General features: G+C 37.4%; 1 protein-coding gene across 1 annotated transcript in view; it reads right to left on the bottom strand.

The window, feature by feature from the left end:
• Window positions 1–19219, bottom strand: part of LOC105383687 (diacylglycerol kinase eta) — a 149293-nt gene that overhangs the window by 30360 nt on the left and 99714 nt on the right. The window contains exon 6 of the mRNA XM_048626022.1: window positions 9177–9268. Within this exon, the coding sequence (XP_048481979.1) occupies window positions 9177–9268 (92 nt within the window). The remainder of the gene's footprint in view (window positions 1–9176; window positions 9269–19219) is intronic.

Genomic DNA, 19219 nt, shown 5'->3' with positions numbered 1-19219 from the left:
ATACAAAACGGTACATAGTTCATACATTAGTTGTAAACAAAATCATAGAATCTGATCTAACTATGTTCCAAAGCATGTACACACAGATGCATTAACAAATTGTGCTTAACGTTAACTTTTAAATATTATATATAGATTTTATAAGTAGTTATGAAAGATTTAGTTATGAAAGATTTCTGGTTAAGTCTGCCTTAAATTTGTGAATTCTTGGGTTGAATATGTCTATTTGTGTATTTTTCACCACCATCTCATTATATGTTCTACACATTCTGACTAAAGGATTATAAAATGAAGTATTATTTATATAAGACCTCAACATAAAAGGAGCATAATTTCTGGTTTTACAAGATATGTTTATATTGAGGAAAGATAGCAGAGAAGGAGAGTCAATATATGCATGAATTATCTTGTAAAGGTAAATTAAATCCTGTTGTTTGCGACGTGTCTCTAATTTTGTCACTTTGAATTTTTGCAGTCGTTGTTCATAGCTATAAAGAGTACGATTAAACCCACTTCTGTAAGATATCACTTTTAAGCATTTCTTTTGTACTCTTTCGATGCTTTTACGATGCACTTCATAGAATGGAGACCATATGCAACTACCATATTCCAAAAGGCTTCTAACTAGTGTATAATAGAGATTTAACAGACTACTGGGCTTTTTGAAATCTTGTGACTGTCTTATAATAAAACCTAAAAGCTTATTGGCTCTAGTCGTTATATACTGATAATGAGTTCTAAAGGTTAATTGATCGTCAAAAATGACGGCGTCATCAAATTGTTGGAACACCATTTAAGAATCTTATTTAAATCATTTTGAAGTGATAAGCAATCATTAGCACATTTAACAGAGGAATATACTTTAAGATCATCGGCGTATAACAAGCACAAATTGGACAGACTCTCTATAAGATCATTTATAAAAAGGATAAATAGTAGAGGCCCTAGATGAGAGCCCTGCGGAACTCCCGAAGGAACGTGTCGCGGTGATGAGGAAAAACCCTTAATGGTAATTAATTGGCTTCGTTTGCTGAGATATGAGCTGATTCATCGGTATAAGTCCCCGTGAATACCGTATGAAGAGACTTTTTCACAAAGCAGTGTATGGTTAACACGATCAAATGCTATGCTGAAGTCTGTATATATACTATCTACTTGTCCCCTAGCAGCAAAGGCAGAGCAGAGATAATATTTGTATTCCAACAAGTTACTGACCGTTGATCGTCCAGTTACAAAGCCATGTTGTTTCTCTGATATGAAAGGCTTTATATGATTGTAGAGACTTTTATACACTAAGGACTCAAATAATTTAGCCAAGCACGATAGGATACTTATTGGTCTGTAATGTTCGCAACAAGATTTATCTCCGGATTTGTGTACAGGGACTATGTGAGCTCTCTTCCATACATTTGGAAAAACACAATTATGGATAGGGGGATGCTAAGTTCCTTAGAGCATGTTTTTATGAAGACAGGTGGAATCAAGTCAGGCCCCGGCCCTTTACTTGCGTCTAGAGTTTTTATTTTTGATACTATTTCGTCAGGGGTAAAAAATATATTTGACAATATGGAGTTACTGTTTGTGTTTATGTGACCCGTTTGATTTGTTATCGGAGGATTATCATTGAAGACTGAGCAAAAATATTGGGAAAAGAGCTCACATATACCCTGTCCATTCGTAGCTCTATTGCTGCCATACGTCATTGTGTTAGGTATAGAGCTGGTACCCTTTTTACTATTAACGTAAGTCCAGAAAGCTTTTGCATTATCATCTAATGAATCCTCAATTGTTGATACAAACTTTTTATAGCAGGCATCAGTCAGATTCTTACAACGGGCACGTAACATCGAAAATACATCGTAATCGCGAGGGTTGCCATGTTTTTTAAATAGTTTATGAAACTTATTTTTTTCTTGAAGACAGCGTTTGAGTCCGTAACTATACCAAATGGGGTATTTATGGGTTCACATTTCGATAGGGGCGTATACTTATTAATAGTATCATACAGTATTTCATAAAATTTGTTTACGCATTCATCTATATCACTAGAAGACAATAAACTTTGCCAATCTGTATTGCTTAACTCAGATTTAATTTTTTCATAATTACTTTTATAAAAATTAAATATTTTTTGTTCTTTGCTGGATTTAACTGGGGTGACATATTTCAGTTCAGGAATCTCTATTACCAACGCGGGGTGATGTCTATCTTGTCGACTTAAAGGCTCAGCTCCATATACTAGAATTGTATCTAAAGTAGAGAAAACTAAATCCAAGGAGCGGCTGTTTTCATTAACGATATTATTAAATTGTTTAAGGTTACATAAGGCAGCAGTATCCAGAAGTTTAATCGATTTGTAATCTATTGGATCATTAGGTATGAGTGACCAACTGTTTGATGAATGAGTCCAAGTAATATTCGGCGCATTGAAGTCTCCAAAAATAAGGAATTCACAATTGTTATTACTATCTAAAATAGTTTTTTGGCAGTTTACATAGAATAAATCTATATAATTTATAGGTAAGTCAGGGGGCAAGTAACACAAACAGATGTTTAAAATAGGATCGAGGGTATTATTAGGCAGTATACTTAACCAGACTTCCTCCAACTGTGATTCCCAGTCTGTTTGACGAAGTACTTTTAAATGTTTTTTAACAGCAATTAAAACTCCACCACCATCCTTTTTCCTCAGACTTAAACTACTCTCGCTCCGATCTCTACGAAATACGTTGTATCTGTCGTTGAACAATTCATTATCGAAGACTCCATTATTTAGGTTCGTCTCCGTCAAACAAATGGCATCATAATCAGAATTTAACATGTTCAGATAGAATTCTTTTGTTTTAGATCTTATTCTATTGACATTTTGGTAAAATAAAAAAAAACATTTTTAATATAGGTTAATTCACCAAGTAAACAAAAATAGGTTCTTAATTAATGAAAATATAAGTACTTAAGTAGAATTAGTGCAGTTTAGCCAGAGTCTCAATATTTTTTACCAATATAGCATCAGAGTGATCTTCTTTACGTAGGTAAATACGTCCAAACCTCACCCAGACATACTTGTAATTAAGCTCTTTTGCAGTTTTTCTCGCGGCTGCGTGAAGCTGTTTGGTGTCTGCCGAGAGATGTTCTGAGACATAAATCCTACGCGCCTCTCCTGCTATACCAATGCTTGTAGAGTTTAGTTTATCGTTGGCATGTAGCTTGTTGTAGCGTAGCACCGCTGATATGAGAGTGTCGCGATGCCGGGGAGAAGCCAGTGTCACAACGATATTGCGAGGTCGGTTTGAGGCAGGGTTAATTTTGGCGACTCTACGGTAAGCTCTTACGTCAGTTTCAACGAGAGGAGTATCGATAACTTTACAGAGACTTTGTAAGATAGCTAGGAGATTTTCCGACTTGCTTTCAGGGACTTCTTGTATCTCAACATTGCTATCACGTGATATTTTTTCCAAGATCGCTAGTCGCGTGCTCATTTTCGCTACTTCAGTATTTGATTTAGATAAGTCCGCTGCTAATTGTTTTATCATATTGTTTTTTTCTTGGAGCTTCCCTTTAATATCGACTTGTTCTGCCACTATGAAGTCCGTTGTTTCCGTAAACTCTGCTTTCAGCTTTCGTACTGCGGATGTTATTTTTGAGGATATAATTTGTTCCATATCCTCCTTAAGAGACGAACGTAAGTTCATCATGAAAGATGAAGAAGGAGCTAGTTTATTATCCAGTAATTTACTCATATCCTCTAGTATCTTCAGGTTATCTTCCGATTTTTTTGTAGATTGTGAAGTAGAAGGTGACTTATTAACTACCAGTTTTTGACTGAAAAGACACATTCATTGGAGAACCCTTAGGCAATGGGCGAGCACCCACAGGTGTGTCTGTCGTGTTTCTGCGTCGGGTTACATTGGTGCATGAAGGGCATTTCAATGCGGCAAGATTTTCTTTACTCAACTTTAGTACATTTTCTGGCGAGATGTTCAAACATTGGTAACAGTAACTTGACTTGCATGTGTTACATGATAGTATAGTATGAGGTGTTTCGTTAGAGCCGCCAGTAGCGGTAACTCCACATCCATTACAATTCATCGTAGATAACTCGAGTGTCTGCTTCGTAGGTATAATTTATCAACTGATCTTTATTTTCGCGGCACAGCGCAACTGTACAAATGGTGCAAGCGTCAAGAAGGCCGCCCAAGCGCCCGTGAGACCCCGGTTCGATCCCACTCTGCGCGCTCGCTCACTTTTGTAATTAATTAGGATTTTTCAACTCACGTCAGTTGTTATCACGACGTCACAGACCACGAAAGAGAAGTCCGACACAATCCAATATGGCCACCGGCTCTTACGGCGTTCACCTCAGGAAGAACAAGGAGGGTCCGATTGCCTGACAGACTCAAGCAAAGATACGATGATTTAAAATAAAACTTTAAAATTACAAAAAATTATAAGCAAAAAGCACGTCCGCACAGTAGAACAACTGACGATATTAATTCGCTATTGTGGTTTTAATTAACCCATCTAATCTATATTAATATAAAATTCATCAGTAAATAATGAGATATGGATCAATTTAGAAAGAAAGAAAGAAAATGGTTTTATTGCCAAACACAATAAGTACTTAATCCTAAACATTTTACACATAGAAACCATAAATTTTTAAACAATAATATTATTATAGTTATATAAAACAACATAAAAAATTACTTACTTACTACTTATTCATAGGTGTACACTAGTTTGTTCCGGCAATTGGAAATACGCTCAGCAAATGCTGCCGGATTCACAAATTTACTTATGATCCATACAGCGCTGATTTTCAGCGTATCCCTATAGTGGATATAATAAATTTTGTTTAACAAAGCGCAGAGGTTGCTCAAAAAGAAAAGAAAAGAAAGTAAATAATAGAAAGAAAGTAAATAATATTATCAATTGCGTAAATTAGCATTTTGTACTCTTTAAAAATTTAACCTCTAGTTCGCTCTCACCGGAACAGATAAGTTTGTGGCACTGTAATAGTGTAAATAACAGACAGTGACAGTGATGGACGTGACGTAACATTGTGAGGACACCTGCATTGTACTCAGTCCAAAATTTCGCGTCGATACGGCTCGCTACCTATCACGTGCAAGCCGACCCCTACCCCTTCAGGGATTAGTCATAAGCATAAATATGCTCACATTATATGATTGTTCATGCAATATTATAAAAAGGCGGTAGTCTCATGGCCGAACGCGCATGCAAAGTTTCATTTCAAACTTGTAACGAGTCTCTGCGGTGAGATTCCTGATGATGAAATTTATTCACAACCGAGAAGCCTTGTTACTTTGTTAGCGCTGCGACGAGATATTATACAGACTAGGTTCATGAGAATGTAAAATAAATTACATATTTACAACCCCAACTGCAAACAGGATAGAATAAATACCTACGTTAAAAATTCTATTTAAAAACTAAAGGCCTATTCAGACCTAAACTCTGCCAAAACGCACCCGATATGGCACGGCAGCGGCACTAGGGACTAAAAATTCATGTGTTATTAAATAATTAGGCCTTAATAATTAGGGATTCTGTGAAAGTGGATTAAAAACAATAAATTATTATGTACTACCTGTTCCCGCGAGCTTCGCTTCGCCTTAAAAAGTTTTCCCGTGGGAATTCCGGGATAAAAAGTAGCCTATGTTCTTTCTCGGGGTCTGGACCATATGTATACCAAATTTCATTTAAATACGTTCCGTAGCTTTGGCGTGAGAGAGTAACAGACAGACATACAGACAGACACAGTTACTTTCGCAGTTATAATATTAGTTAGGATTAAATTCATGTGTAAGTATAAGTTTTTTATTTTTTTTACATATTATGCTCCGAAGGGATTAAAATAAGTCAGTTACTCTTATATAAATGCCCTTAGAGACTTGGTGACGCTGCCATTGCACGTGCCACTTTAAAAGCATTGCCCTTAGCTTGATTATAATTTATATGTCGCTCGTTATGAGCGGAACTATGGCACTACAGGTACCAACCTACCTGTTTATATTTACCTAAGTACCTACTTGGAATGAACTTTGTCACGTTTTAATTGGTCCTAATATACTTATGCACTAATAATTACGTAGATTTGTAAAATGAGATGACCGAATGAGGCCATCTGAAAATAAATAATATCTTAAAGATTTCCTGAAAGAAGCATTTTGACTTTCAATGAGTTCATCAAGCATCAACCTAATAATAATAGTCATAAAATCAGGAAGTAATACGTATGAATACCTACAGTTGGATAGAGATTGTCAAACCACGTGTAACTAGAGAAATTAAACCACATGTTCTGAGGCTAAGGTGATATCCCTCATGACTTACTGAGCTACATAAGTTTGAATGTGCCATAAATATAAGTAAAAATCTGTATTTCAGACGCCAATATTATAATGTGGCAAGTTACTTGGCGACCCTCCTTGCGGGGTGAAAGAAGTGGCGGGGGCGAGGTAGCACGACATGCTACACACGTAGAAAAGTGTGCCCGGATTAATCTCGTGATAGCTTGTAACTATTTCTGACGTAAGTAAAATTTTATTCTATGAGTGTTCCCGTAAATGTCATATTTAGCTTAAAATTTATAGTTTGACAGCATTAAAATTTGGATGTTTACCTTCAGATTATCTACCAATTTGAATTTATTTAAGTAAAAGTGTTTTATTTTATAAATCAATTTCCATGTCACTTTCATGTTCACTCTCTGTTTGAACTTGTTCATCGTCGTCGTCATCCTCATCTTCATCATCGTTTTCATTAACTTCAATTATAAATCTAAGACAAAAACCAAAAAACATTATACCTACATGGAGTACAATGTACTAGAGTACGCCAGTCATATTAGTTCAGTGTACACCTATAATATTTTATGTTTAATTTACATTAAATTATAAATAAACAATAACATACCTGTCCAATACATCGTCAAATATTTTTAGATTTATAATATTCGTCTTAATTTTTTATGACATGGTCTTCACAATTTCTCCACTTTTCAGGCGAATAATTAGAGAAAAGCAACTCTAAGTCTTTTATCTCTTTATCTAAGTTAGAGTCAATCGACGTTCTTGCGAGCTCGCCTTTCACGTACCGCCACACAAGTTCAATAAGATTTAATTCCGGGTGGTATGGGGGTAGGCGAAGCACGATATGACCATTTTCTTTCAAAATTTCATCAATTTTGTAATTTTTCTCTGTGTTTTGCTCATTAATTACTTTAATTAAATCACATAAATTTTGGTTGCTTTCCTAGTTACAAGAACTGACAACTGACGCACTGTCATATGGACTCTTCGTCTTTGTTGTTTACTTTTTCGTATCTGACTCCGCAGTACCAACCTTTAGCCGCGTAGCATGAAGCATGACTGATCCGGTACGCTGTTCTACAAGAAGCCCCTATATTGAGACATTATACGATTTGTTGCTTTTAACGTTATTTTGTTGACGAATTATAGATACCTAATAATAATATAATGATAATATTAAAAAGGCCTTTACACTCATCCTAAGACTAATGGTCTCAGGATCAATGATCTCATGTGGGTCGCACTCAAATTATGACAGATTATATAAGACATGTGGCCGCCTCGGCTGCGCGGCCGAGACTGCCGTAACAATGACATGCAGTGCACGCGTTGCCCTTTACCGCTACCCCTCCCGCTACCCGCTGTCGTCTTGGGTACCTCGTCCCCTCCGCGTCTTTCACCCCGCAAGGAGGGTCGCCAAGCAACTTGCCAATCTATAATACTGCAGTTCAAAAATGACAACACCCTGTTCCATCTAGGTATATTCCCATAATCCTTGAACTAAAAACATCGACCACCAGTACGAATAAACAAAACAATATCCAAAAATATAATTTCTAGAACGTTCCGTTATGCGCAAAACAAAGGCGTAGGTAAATATTTACTAAACAATTTTATTTCCAAACTGAGTCTACAGAAATGCACTAGTTTATGTACTTAGGTACTAAATACACAATAAATACTAGTAGGTACGCTTTAAAATTAAAAACTTTTTTTATTTATTAAACGTTATCTACTGAAACGGGCACTAAATATTCATATAAATTGTAGCGCTGTGGCCTAAAATAGCGCTAACCGTATTCAAAGTTGAGGTCGTTTTTCGTGCTATTATTATTGAACGTAAATCATAAATTTTACTAATGTTTACCACATGTGGTGCAACCAATGTAATACAATGTAAACAATGTTTACATTTCTTTAGTACACTTGACCCCTCTTTAAACAAAATATCCTTCCACCCTAAGGTTGTCTTGAAAAAATCGCTTTAAGCGATAAGACCGCCATTTTTGTACATATTTGTTAGTATTTAAGTTTTTGTAAGTTTCTTTTATGTGTACAAATAAAGAATATTCTATCTATCTATCTATTCTAAACAGAGGACTTTTGCACTTTACAAAATTATGATGTGCAATAGAATTAATACGATTTAATACTCAGTGGAAACTTGCCTCAATTTCGTAAGTTATAGTCAGTATTCACTGATATATAAATACTGTTGATTTGTATACGTAGGTCCTGTCCCGGCGACAACTAGGTAGGTTTCATCATCAGCCAATAATCATCCACTGCTGGACATATGCCTCTCCGAAGGAGCGCCACAACACTCGGTCCTCGGCCTTCCTCATCCAACCACTACCGGCTACCCGTTTAAGGTTGTCAACCCAGTGGGCAGGAGGGCGTCCCACGCTGCGTTTGCCTGTTCGTGGTCTCCACTAGTAATAGGTAGGTATCACCTATAGATAATTACTCACGATAGGTTATAATGGGTCCCAACCCAAGTGTGTGCACAGTACACGAGAGCACTCTCCGCTCATCTCTCTCAGATGCCAATGGGACTTGATACGAGTGTTTGAGTTCAATACACAAATATAAAGTATGTATGTAAATATATTATAGTTACCTTGTATTGCTATATTAAATTATTTATGGTATATTCTTTATTCCTAGTACACTTAACCCTTTGCATCGAAATATCCTTCCACCCAAAGGCTGCCTGGAAGAAATCGCTTTAAGCGATAAGGCTGAAATTTGTATATACAATTTGTTAGATTAAGTTTTTTGTACTTTTCCATATTTTTGTGTACAAATATAGAATATCTATTCTATTCTATTCTTACTCACCTGAGCACAGAGCCGCAGGTCTTGTCGCACACGTCGCACTTGGCGGACACGGGCAGGTTGCCCTCCAGCCACTGGTGCGGCATCGTGATCTTCTGCAACAACCAGTCGAGTCAGTATACATTATACAGGGTGGGAGAAATGTGGTGTAGTAGGCCAAATGGGAAAAGGGTTTTGGGAAATCGTAATAAAAGTGCTTTTAGCAATAAGGCCGCCTTTCTGAACTGTATTATTTATTAGTTTCCATTTTGTAATATTTTCTTTCATGGTGCAAAAACAGTAACAGTAATTCTCCATATATACTACACTAATTTTACCAGTAGTATATTAGACATTTTGCTGCTACGTTAAAGGCTAGTTCTTTATTAAGTATTTATTTAAGTAAACATTTTCGGGTAACAGAAGCACTTATTCGTGTTTTAAGCCCTATAAAGCATTCCTATTTACTAGCTAAATGACAACTAGGGAATATAAAACTACGGATCACCATTCATCATACTTACTTATCCTTTTTTCACTAGTTAATCAGTATAACGTATACAAATAACTAGGTATATGTACAGTATAATTAACATGGTTTGAATTGTAAAACCTCTAGTACCATATTGCTGTTACATCGGTCAGTGAAAGCTTTCTACATAAGTAATTTACTACTAAGTAACGATGTTGCGATTGAAAGCCGCATATTTCCTAGAAAATCTACCTCCAACTAAAACACTAGACCAAGTGCGGAGCGCTGAGCAGTCGCATCATTGACTCAAACGGAATAGAACATTAAGAGCAGCAATGTACTGGAAACTATTTAACATAGTTGCTCCATCCATTGCTGGAAGTCTGGGACGCAATCCTAGACTGAATCTGATCGCAATTGTGCATTGATCTACTGCGCTAAAGATATCAGAGGCGCGAGCATAGGATTCGATACTATTTTCTAATCTACACGAAGGGTCACTTTTACCAAACGCTAAACGTTTTCAAATCAAATTTTAAACTACTGTTGTACTAACTGACAGACGTATGACAGGCTACTAAATACGTTTAGCGTTTGGTGAAATTCCACCTAACATATGGAAAAAACAAATGTCACTTTTGGAACTAACTTTGCCTTACATTTTGACAGTGACAGTTGATCGAAACTTGTGCTCACGACTCTGAATACGGAAAAACGACAAGAAGAAACCTTCAATGAAAAAATATTAACACTGAAATATCTTTATCGGACTCTGCATCATTTTCACCCATTCAAAACTAAAACAATTGGATGTCAGTTCAGCAAACCACTATCAAAACAATCTATTAATTTTGCGGATTTTCCAATCAATTATTCTAATGAACATAACGCAGACAACACACATTCAATATCAAAGGGCATACCTTTGTAATCCTGTCACAAATGGAATGCAATTGTGGGAGATAGGCACGTGTGTGAGCGTGTGTATGCGCGTGTGAATATGCGTGTGTGCGTGAGTGAATATGCGTGTGCGTGCGTGTGTGTGCGTGTGTCGGATCCACAAGCACGTGCGATTCCACTGAATAGCTAATCGCCATTTATCCGTTACGTGTTACGCGCCAGTGGATTAGTGATATCAAACGTATATCATAATATTATGATTTAAGTACTTCATAAGTATAATGTATTATATTACAAAGTGGAATTATTTGTGAGGCTGTAAGTATATTACAAACATATTATTATAATTAAGTAAGATAATTATAATGCAGAATTCTCATAATTCTTGCAACTGAAATCCGCCGGGTAACCCTTTTAAAGCGATGCGAAGCTCGAAAATAAATATAGGTTTTCCATTTTCCATTCACTAGAAAACATTAAAAAACCAAAAGCTACAAAAAAAAATGAAAAAAAATTCACCGTTTTTTCCATGCTTTAAAATTAAAAACCATAGAACAACGCGGACTCGGTGTTAAAAACGCACGGCTAGTTTCAGCGTGTCTTATATTTTGTGAAAGAACACGTCCGATGAAATTGGCTCGAAATTCATAATTTTCATTCTGTCGGCCGACACAAAAGACTTAAAAACATTACAGTATAACTTTTTACCCTATTTCCGAAGGAGGAAGTCCTTCGGAAATAGGGTAAAAAGTTATACTTAGCTTTAAAGCTTTTTAAATCAAACGTGTTTAAATTGTCTTCTTTTATTTATTTGTACATCATTCTACTATTTTCAAACTTGCACGAAATTCCGATTGATATTAAGATTAAAAAAGTTGAATTTCCGCGATGTCTGTGAGCTTTTGTCCTGAACTACTGAATTGCTGCTTTTACATTCTTGTCGACTTTGTCGGAGCGGAGCAAAGTTTATTGGATCGTATTGGAATAAAACTTAGCAACGGTAAATATATCGATTTCTCCGACGACAATGTGCCCTACGGACTTATTGAAATGATATTTGAAATATGTATTTTAAAGGTTTGTGTCTAAAGATAAAAAATAAGTAAACTTTTAAGTCATAGGTACATATGACTAGCAACTGGAAAGTTTCGTATGTATGACAAAGAAAAAGCTCACAATCAAAAGTTTAATCAATTAGGTACTTGTTGTAAAAATTAACGCACCCATTGCAATTTCATTATTCAGACATTATTCAAAGCTTATTGCCAAACTTTCTACACCTGCAGCCTGTGGGTTAACTATACGCTGAAGACCTACAACGCCCTGCGCGTGCAGTACAATAATGTGTTCAGGATGTTGTTGGGGCTGCCGCGGTACTGTAGTGCGTCAACGATGTTCGCAGAAGCGCATACAGACGACTTTTATGCAATTGTGCGTAAAAGAATCGCCTCAATCTACCGCAGGACCCGCGACAGCGCCAACACCATCCTTGGTACAATAGTTGACCGGTTTGACTGCCCAATGTATAAACATTGGGTAGCCAAACATGTCGGCCTAAATAAATAATAGTTTTAAGTTATAAATATTTTAAGTACTTACTAACACACTGTATTTTAATATGTCTACTAACAAAATTGGATCTTAGTAATCTGAATAAAGAAATTATTATTATTATTATAATTGAATTTCTGATTTTATTCAGCTCGGTTGTTAACCGGTATTAATAATGCACACGGGCCTAAGCCAAGTGCGCATCATGTTGGGAAGTTGTTGATGGTAAAGATGGACTGTTATGTTGGGTTGGGTCATTTTGTAAGAATTTCCGGACTATTCTGCATGTGTTTAATATGGCTGCTTTTTGTAATGTAATGTAGGTGCATGCGGGTAGTTGCAAAGATCTCAGAGATTGATGTAGCTGTTTTGGTATGACCCCTGTAGTTGATAATACAATCGGTATTATCGACGCCGATTCTAAGCGCCACATTCTAGTCACTTCATCCCTGAGATCCGTGTATTTTGCGAGTTTTTCTGAAATTGTGCTCTGTAGGTTGTGTGTATTTGGTATTGCTATATCTATGATCTGGGCAGTTTTTAGTTGTTTGTGTATAATTGTGATGTCGGGTCTATTATTATTATTATTATTATGTTGTGTCGTTACCGTCTCGGGACCATAGGGTCCCGGACATTTGGAAGGCGTGCATGGGGCCGAAGCCAACATGTAGAGGCCCGTTTGACAACATTAATATATATGAAATGTGACACCAACCGACGATTTTCCCTGTGCAGACTACAGAAGTAAACCCAAGGAAAATCCCCGGTTAGTGCAGGACTATTGTAGGATATGGAGAAAACTAATACAGGGTTATGGAAGGGGGTGCTAAATGGACTGGGTAACTGGGACTATGGAAGGACTATGGCCCCTGCCTGACCTATATGTTTCACACACGGATAAAAAGGCAGGGGGTGACTCGCACACACAGTAAATGGGCCCCCCAAAACAGTCGCTAGCACATTACAGTGACGTAGCAACAAGGGGGCAACATGGCATGAGGTGCTGAGGATGGAGAGGTATACCAAGGCTCTCAGAGCAATCGCGGATGCCGGTCAAGACCCCTACAAGCACTTACTGGATATACTTCCTTCCTCCGAGCATTTCTGCTCTAGCGGTACACCACTCAAGCCAGCCAATGAAGGCAAGCAAGAGGTGGGAGATCCTGTTCCTCGTCAGTGTTCACTCTGGACAACCAATAAAGGCAAGCCAGAGATGAGGAACATTATTATTATTATTATTATAAAATCAGAATGCAGAAATTCGCATACCTTAATAAATAATTTTATGATCGGCAACATTATAAAGTGAAGCTAAGCAGCAAAAGGTTTTTTTTTTCAATTACTTCCAGAGTGAGTAGCTTTGTTGTTTTTTAATCTGAGCATTAACAATGCACCACCGAGATAAAAACAATAATAGCATCAAAACAGCATGAAAAGACAAAAATGCTAAATTCGAGAGGTATTAAAAATGGTGATAATACAAAACTGTATGGAAATAGCCGCCCAAATGAATGCCCGTTATTAAAAGGCACTACGAAAGATATGAAATTCTTATCATAATGGCCGAAACGGTGCGCACGGGCGACGCATTATAATAAGGTACGATACGGGCCGTTTTGGCGAAGACTCTTAGATTTACAATATACGAACAGGATGGATTGTCATCATATTCAAGAAAAATCGGTCCGCATTTGGTTTACTGTCAAAACGTTTTAGGTTCGACCTAATGACAACCATTGTACCACACCCGAGTCCGCGTTGTTCTATGATTCTACCAATGAATAAAGTCACAAGTATAAGGCGAATACTCATAAATTATTATATACAGAGATGACAAATTTGAAACCGAATACCAAAGAGTTTCTCTATGTACTGTTACTTATATTCCATTAGTGTGGCAAGTCCTGAGTACACTGGAGCGATACTGTGTGCCTACCCGCTTCGTTTAGTATCAAATATCCCTTCAAGAATACACACTGCCGGGCAATGAAAAAGTTACACTCACAAAATGCCGACAACAAACAACCGCAATTTTTTTTAAAGATTTAATTTAAAATTGGAACAAAATATTACGAATGACCATTTAAGTTGGTAATATCCTGATGCTCTGTTAAATATACTTCAATGTTGCAGAAGACGGCATTAAGCTAGCCTTTTCCGTTTAGATGTAATTTGGTGCTTTTCTCAGTGGAACCTTTTCATTGCACGTGAGTGTATTAATGACCGTATGGACTTCATTGTGATGTCTACAAAAAATACAAGTACTATTAGGTACAGCATGATTCAAGTAGGTACTTATTTAATAATGGTTAAGTCACCTCCTTTCAGCTTAATATACTTACCAGTTTTGCAACACGTTGTATAACCCAGACTTATACTGTAGTACTACGCCGTAGCTCGTAGCACTTAGTTAAATTTTACATATAACTATAACTTATAGTATTTACCCGCAATGATAAATACATACATAAACAAATAATTAAATTACATAAGACACAAACAATAGTAAAAACTGCAAAGGAGAGAATTCTGTTTTGAATTGCTACTTGCTTAAAAAATACAAAAAGTCTTTCACAAAATCACGATTTTTTTATAGGAATTTCTAGTTATAATAAAAGTTAATAGGAAATTAACTCTGAATTGTTCCCCGGAGGTCGCCGTAAGCCTCATTAAAGTTAAAATGCAATTCTTCATAAATGGAGGATATTTTTATAAATTCATTTTACGGAGGGCCCTCAAAGCAGTGGAAATAAGTGAAGCGAAGAAAATAATCTTCTTACAGTCTTTTTGTTGCTGCAATAGAGGGTACTTATTGTTTTCAATATACTTAACCTTTTTACTACTCAAGTATATAGTAAAGCGGTTAGTTTACTTAATAGAAATTTTCCAAATAGGTAGCTACTTCTGTAATACACATTGTAGCTATCCAACTATATATATAGGCAAAACATAGGCATTTATTTGTTTGTTGTGTTTTGTATATCCCGCCAGCTGCACCAGATATTGAATATTTAAAAATGTTTAGGATTGTAGAGCAGCTATGTACAAAGTATAAAAAGATGTTAGTCATTGGCGATTTTAACTTGCACTCAGCGTCAGCAGATATAAATAATTATTTTGAATTTTTCGTAGCATTTGGAGAGTTTATTCAATTAAATCATGTACCAAACTGTAATAATAGGCAACTAGACCTCGTGTTGACAAATTTTTCCCTTTGCGATGGGAAACTATCGGATACAGTGGTGTCGGCCTCAAACATGCCATTGGTGCCAATAGATGTACTTCATCCTCCGTTAGTGGTCACCATTCCAAAGGGAAGGAACATTCCGAGAGGGACAACGGCAGCTTCAAATACAAACTCAATGGCCAAGCAGCCGGCTGATCACAAATTACAGCCACTTGAAATACCGCGATGGAACTTCAGGAAATGTAACTTCCAACAACTTTACGCGGAATTGGCAGAAGTTGATTGGACTACTCTATACAGCATAACACAGGTAGAGGTAGCTCTGGAGTATTTTTATACACAGGTGAATAGCATCATTGACCGTAGTACTCCCAGGAAAAGCAAAAATACAAATGTGAATCACCTGTATCCCGAGTGGTTTAATGCAGACATTATACGAGACTTGAAAGAGAAGGCTATATGGCACAAGAAGTACAAGAAAAGCAAATCAGACTATGATTATACCCAATTTGCCAATTACCGAACTACTCTGAAAAGTAAAATATCTGCTGCTTATAACCAATATCATAGACGTATTGAAATGAATTTAAGTAGGGATCCGAAAACTTTCTGGACAATGATTAAATCTAAAAAGTCGCATATTAACAAAATGCGGCTTCAAAAAGATGGTGTAGAGATACCAGAAGAGGAGGTCGCGCAGGCGTTTGCAGACTACTTCCAGTCAGTGTACGACCCCGCAAGACCAGAGCTGAACGTAGAGCGCGCTAGCTCTACCTGCAGCGCAGCGGACGGCGGCGGCGGTGCCCGAGTACACATACCAACTCTCGAAAAATTACAAATTCTACAGGCGCTTAATCGTCTTCCCTCTAAACAGTCAATAGGTCCCGACGGTATCCCACCATTTCTTGTTAAGGATTGTAGTAGGGTTTTCGCCTCTCCTCTACACTACCTATTTAACATGTGCTTGGAAACAGGGCACTACCCTGATGGTTGGAAGATATCCAAAGTTTCTCCAATTCCGAAAGGTCAAATAAGCGAGGACGTGCAGAAATATAGACCAGTTGCAGTACTCTCTACATTCCCGAAAGTGTTTGAGTCCGCTCTACAAGCGTGTATTTTGAAACAGATAACGCCTCAACTAGCGGATGCTCAACACGGATTCCGGCCGGGACGAAGTACTAATACCAATCTACTGGATTTTATGTCCGTGGTGGCCCCAGCGGTGGACTCTGGACTACAGGTGGACGTTGCTTATTTCGACTACCGAAAAGCGTTCGATTTAGTCGATAATGACGTCCTACTGTCGAAATTGGCAGCAATCGGCTGTACCCCGCTAGTGCTAAGTTTTTTTGCTAGCTATTTGAAGGACAGACGTCAAGTGGTCGATGTGAACGGATGTCTATCTGCGCCGTACTATACGCATTCTGGCGTGAGTCAGGGAAGTAACCTTGGGCCCCTGGAATTTCTGATCCTGATCAATGATCTTCCAAAAACAGTGGTTAACGCCGAATGCTTGCTATTTGCAGACGACCTCAAGTTGTTACGGATTATAAACAATGTGGAAGATTGCGATTTCCTGCAGAATGCAATAAACATGGTTTTTGATTGGAGTAGACTAAATAAGTTGCAGTTTAACGTTGATAAATGCGAGGTTATGAGCTACGGCCGGAGCAGGAACCCTATGCTCCACGAGTACAGAGCGGGGGCTGCCCCATTGGCGCGAGTCTCTGCCGTGCGAGATCTAGGGGTGGAGTTTAGGAGTGACTTGACGTTCCGAGATCATATTATTGGTACATGCAAGCAAGCGTTCCAAAGACTTGGATTCATCTTAAGGCGATGTCAGAGCTTCTCCAATACCGGGGCCATCAGAACATTATACAATGCCCTAGTAAGAAGTAAACTCGAATGCAATGCAATCGTTTGGAGTCCTCACCAAGAGAAGTACACAGTGATGTTGGAACGCATGCAGAACAAGTTCACAAGGTTCTTGTATCTAAAAATGTACGGGGTTTACCCATTCTACCCCCTCATGTACCCAACATTGTTTGTACTGGGAATGGTTGGATACAATAAACTTGAAGTGAGAAGAAACGTAGCCCTGGTCATATTTCTTACAAAAGTAGTTCGTGGATTGGAATACAGCCCTAATGTGCTGAAGCTATTAAAACTAGTGGTCCCAAACAGATTGTTCCGGCGCCGCAAGAACAGGATGTTCGAGGTGCCACGGGGTCGCACGGCTCTGGTCAACAGCGCACCCCTTACTAGAGGCATTCGCCTGTTAAATATACTGGCTGATGAGGTCGACATCCTGGTTTGTACAATGAACCAACTCGAGAGAGCAATAACCGCGTTCCTATGCTATGGAAATCCAAAGTATTAGTATTTTAATATTAAGGTTATAATTTATTATTTTAAGCAATGTTATTGTGTTGTGGCTATATTTTATTGAAAATGTAATTTGTTATTTTTATATTTGTATAATGAAATTTAATGTAATGTAAATATTGTAATTATAGCATAAGTCAAGAATGTCGCATTGGTGTAACTACTGTTAAGGCATGTCTTTTGTAAATAAATAAATAATAATAATAAATAAATAATAATAATAAAATATGTCCTACAATCTCATAACTGTATGTAAATGACACTATATTTGTTTATATATTTGATTAACATAACCATGTTATCTTTACATATTTTTTGGAAGCATAACGTTTACGTCTTCTACACATCTATACATACAAAATATATAAACACATATAATTATTTTTGCCACAATTTCAACTACAGGCATACTCTAACCTGAAAATTTACGCTCATTAAGACAAAACCACTCGAGCAAACATCCTGCCAAATTACAATTGTTAGCCCACCGCTGCCGCGCTCTGATATCGCCTGATAGAACCTCCATTAATTAATACCTACGCATTTATTAATAGCGCTAGCTCTTGTGCTTTGATCAGCACTCCTGACTCTTGGACCTACCAGTAGTTTACGGTTTCAGACATTTATTTCTCAAAAAGAATTACAAATTCACTTACATGAGTAACAACATATTTTTTAGTAGATACTAAATTAATCTATATCAACAGCAGGCATAATTTGTATTCGAATTCTGGTCAGAAAACCAGAACTTTTTGTTTGATGTATGGAGCACTAACTCCAAACCACGGTATGTTGCATAATATAAAGAATATAAGTATGAAACGATTTGCTGTCGACGAAAATATACAGTCAAACTACTTATCAGTCACTGATAGTCCAATTTGAGGCGAAAATTACTCAACATCCATAATCCACTTAGCGTTTACGAGTATAATATATTTTTGATGCAAAAAATCTTCGTCACCTCAGAATAATAACGGCTCGCGCTTTGCTCGTACAATCATTGTTTGTGTAAGCGTTATATTACCACAAACCCGTCTCAATTTACGCAAACTTGTAGATTCATCCTCGTAACGGCACGTTTTTATTCACTACACCAGGGCCCAGGGGTTTTCAAACTCTGCAGTGGCCTGGTGCACCGTGAAAATTGTGGAAGTGTGTCCTTAAGTGACTTTTCATTGGACTATGTATGTAATTGAATAGAACTTGTTAGACAGGATAAAACAAATCGTTCGCCAACCATTTTTTCATACTTGTTTGTAGCATGCGGCGATTGCACATGCACATATTGTATGGAAATCTGGCTCAAATATCTGAGCCAACTAGTTAAAGTTTAGCTAGCGATCAAGGTGTCGCCGCTGGGACAAAATTTTTTTTAAGTGGGCCGCAGAGTGTAAAGGTTGGGAACCAATGCACTACACCGCTCCGCTGAAACGTGACCCGAGAGCGAATGAGCAGGGTTACTCTATACTGACGAAAAACGCAGAAACGAAAGCTGTAGTGCAATAGGCACGTTTAATACAGTGAGATAGAGTCGTGGCTCGCCCAGCAGCACTCCGAAACTTCGTTATC

Source organism: Plutella xylostella, chromosome 15, assembly GCF_932276165.1.
Source record: "Plutella xylostella chromosome 15, ilPluXylo3.1, whole genome shotgun sequence".
Classification (NCBI taxonomy): Eukaryota; Metazoa; Arthropoda; class Insecta; order Lepidoptera; family Plutellidae; genus Plutella; species Plutella xylostella.
The sequence above is the reverse complement of the archived record's forward strand: the minus strand, read 5'-3'. Positions and strand labels throughout refer to the sequence as shown.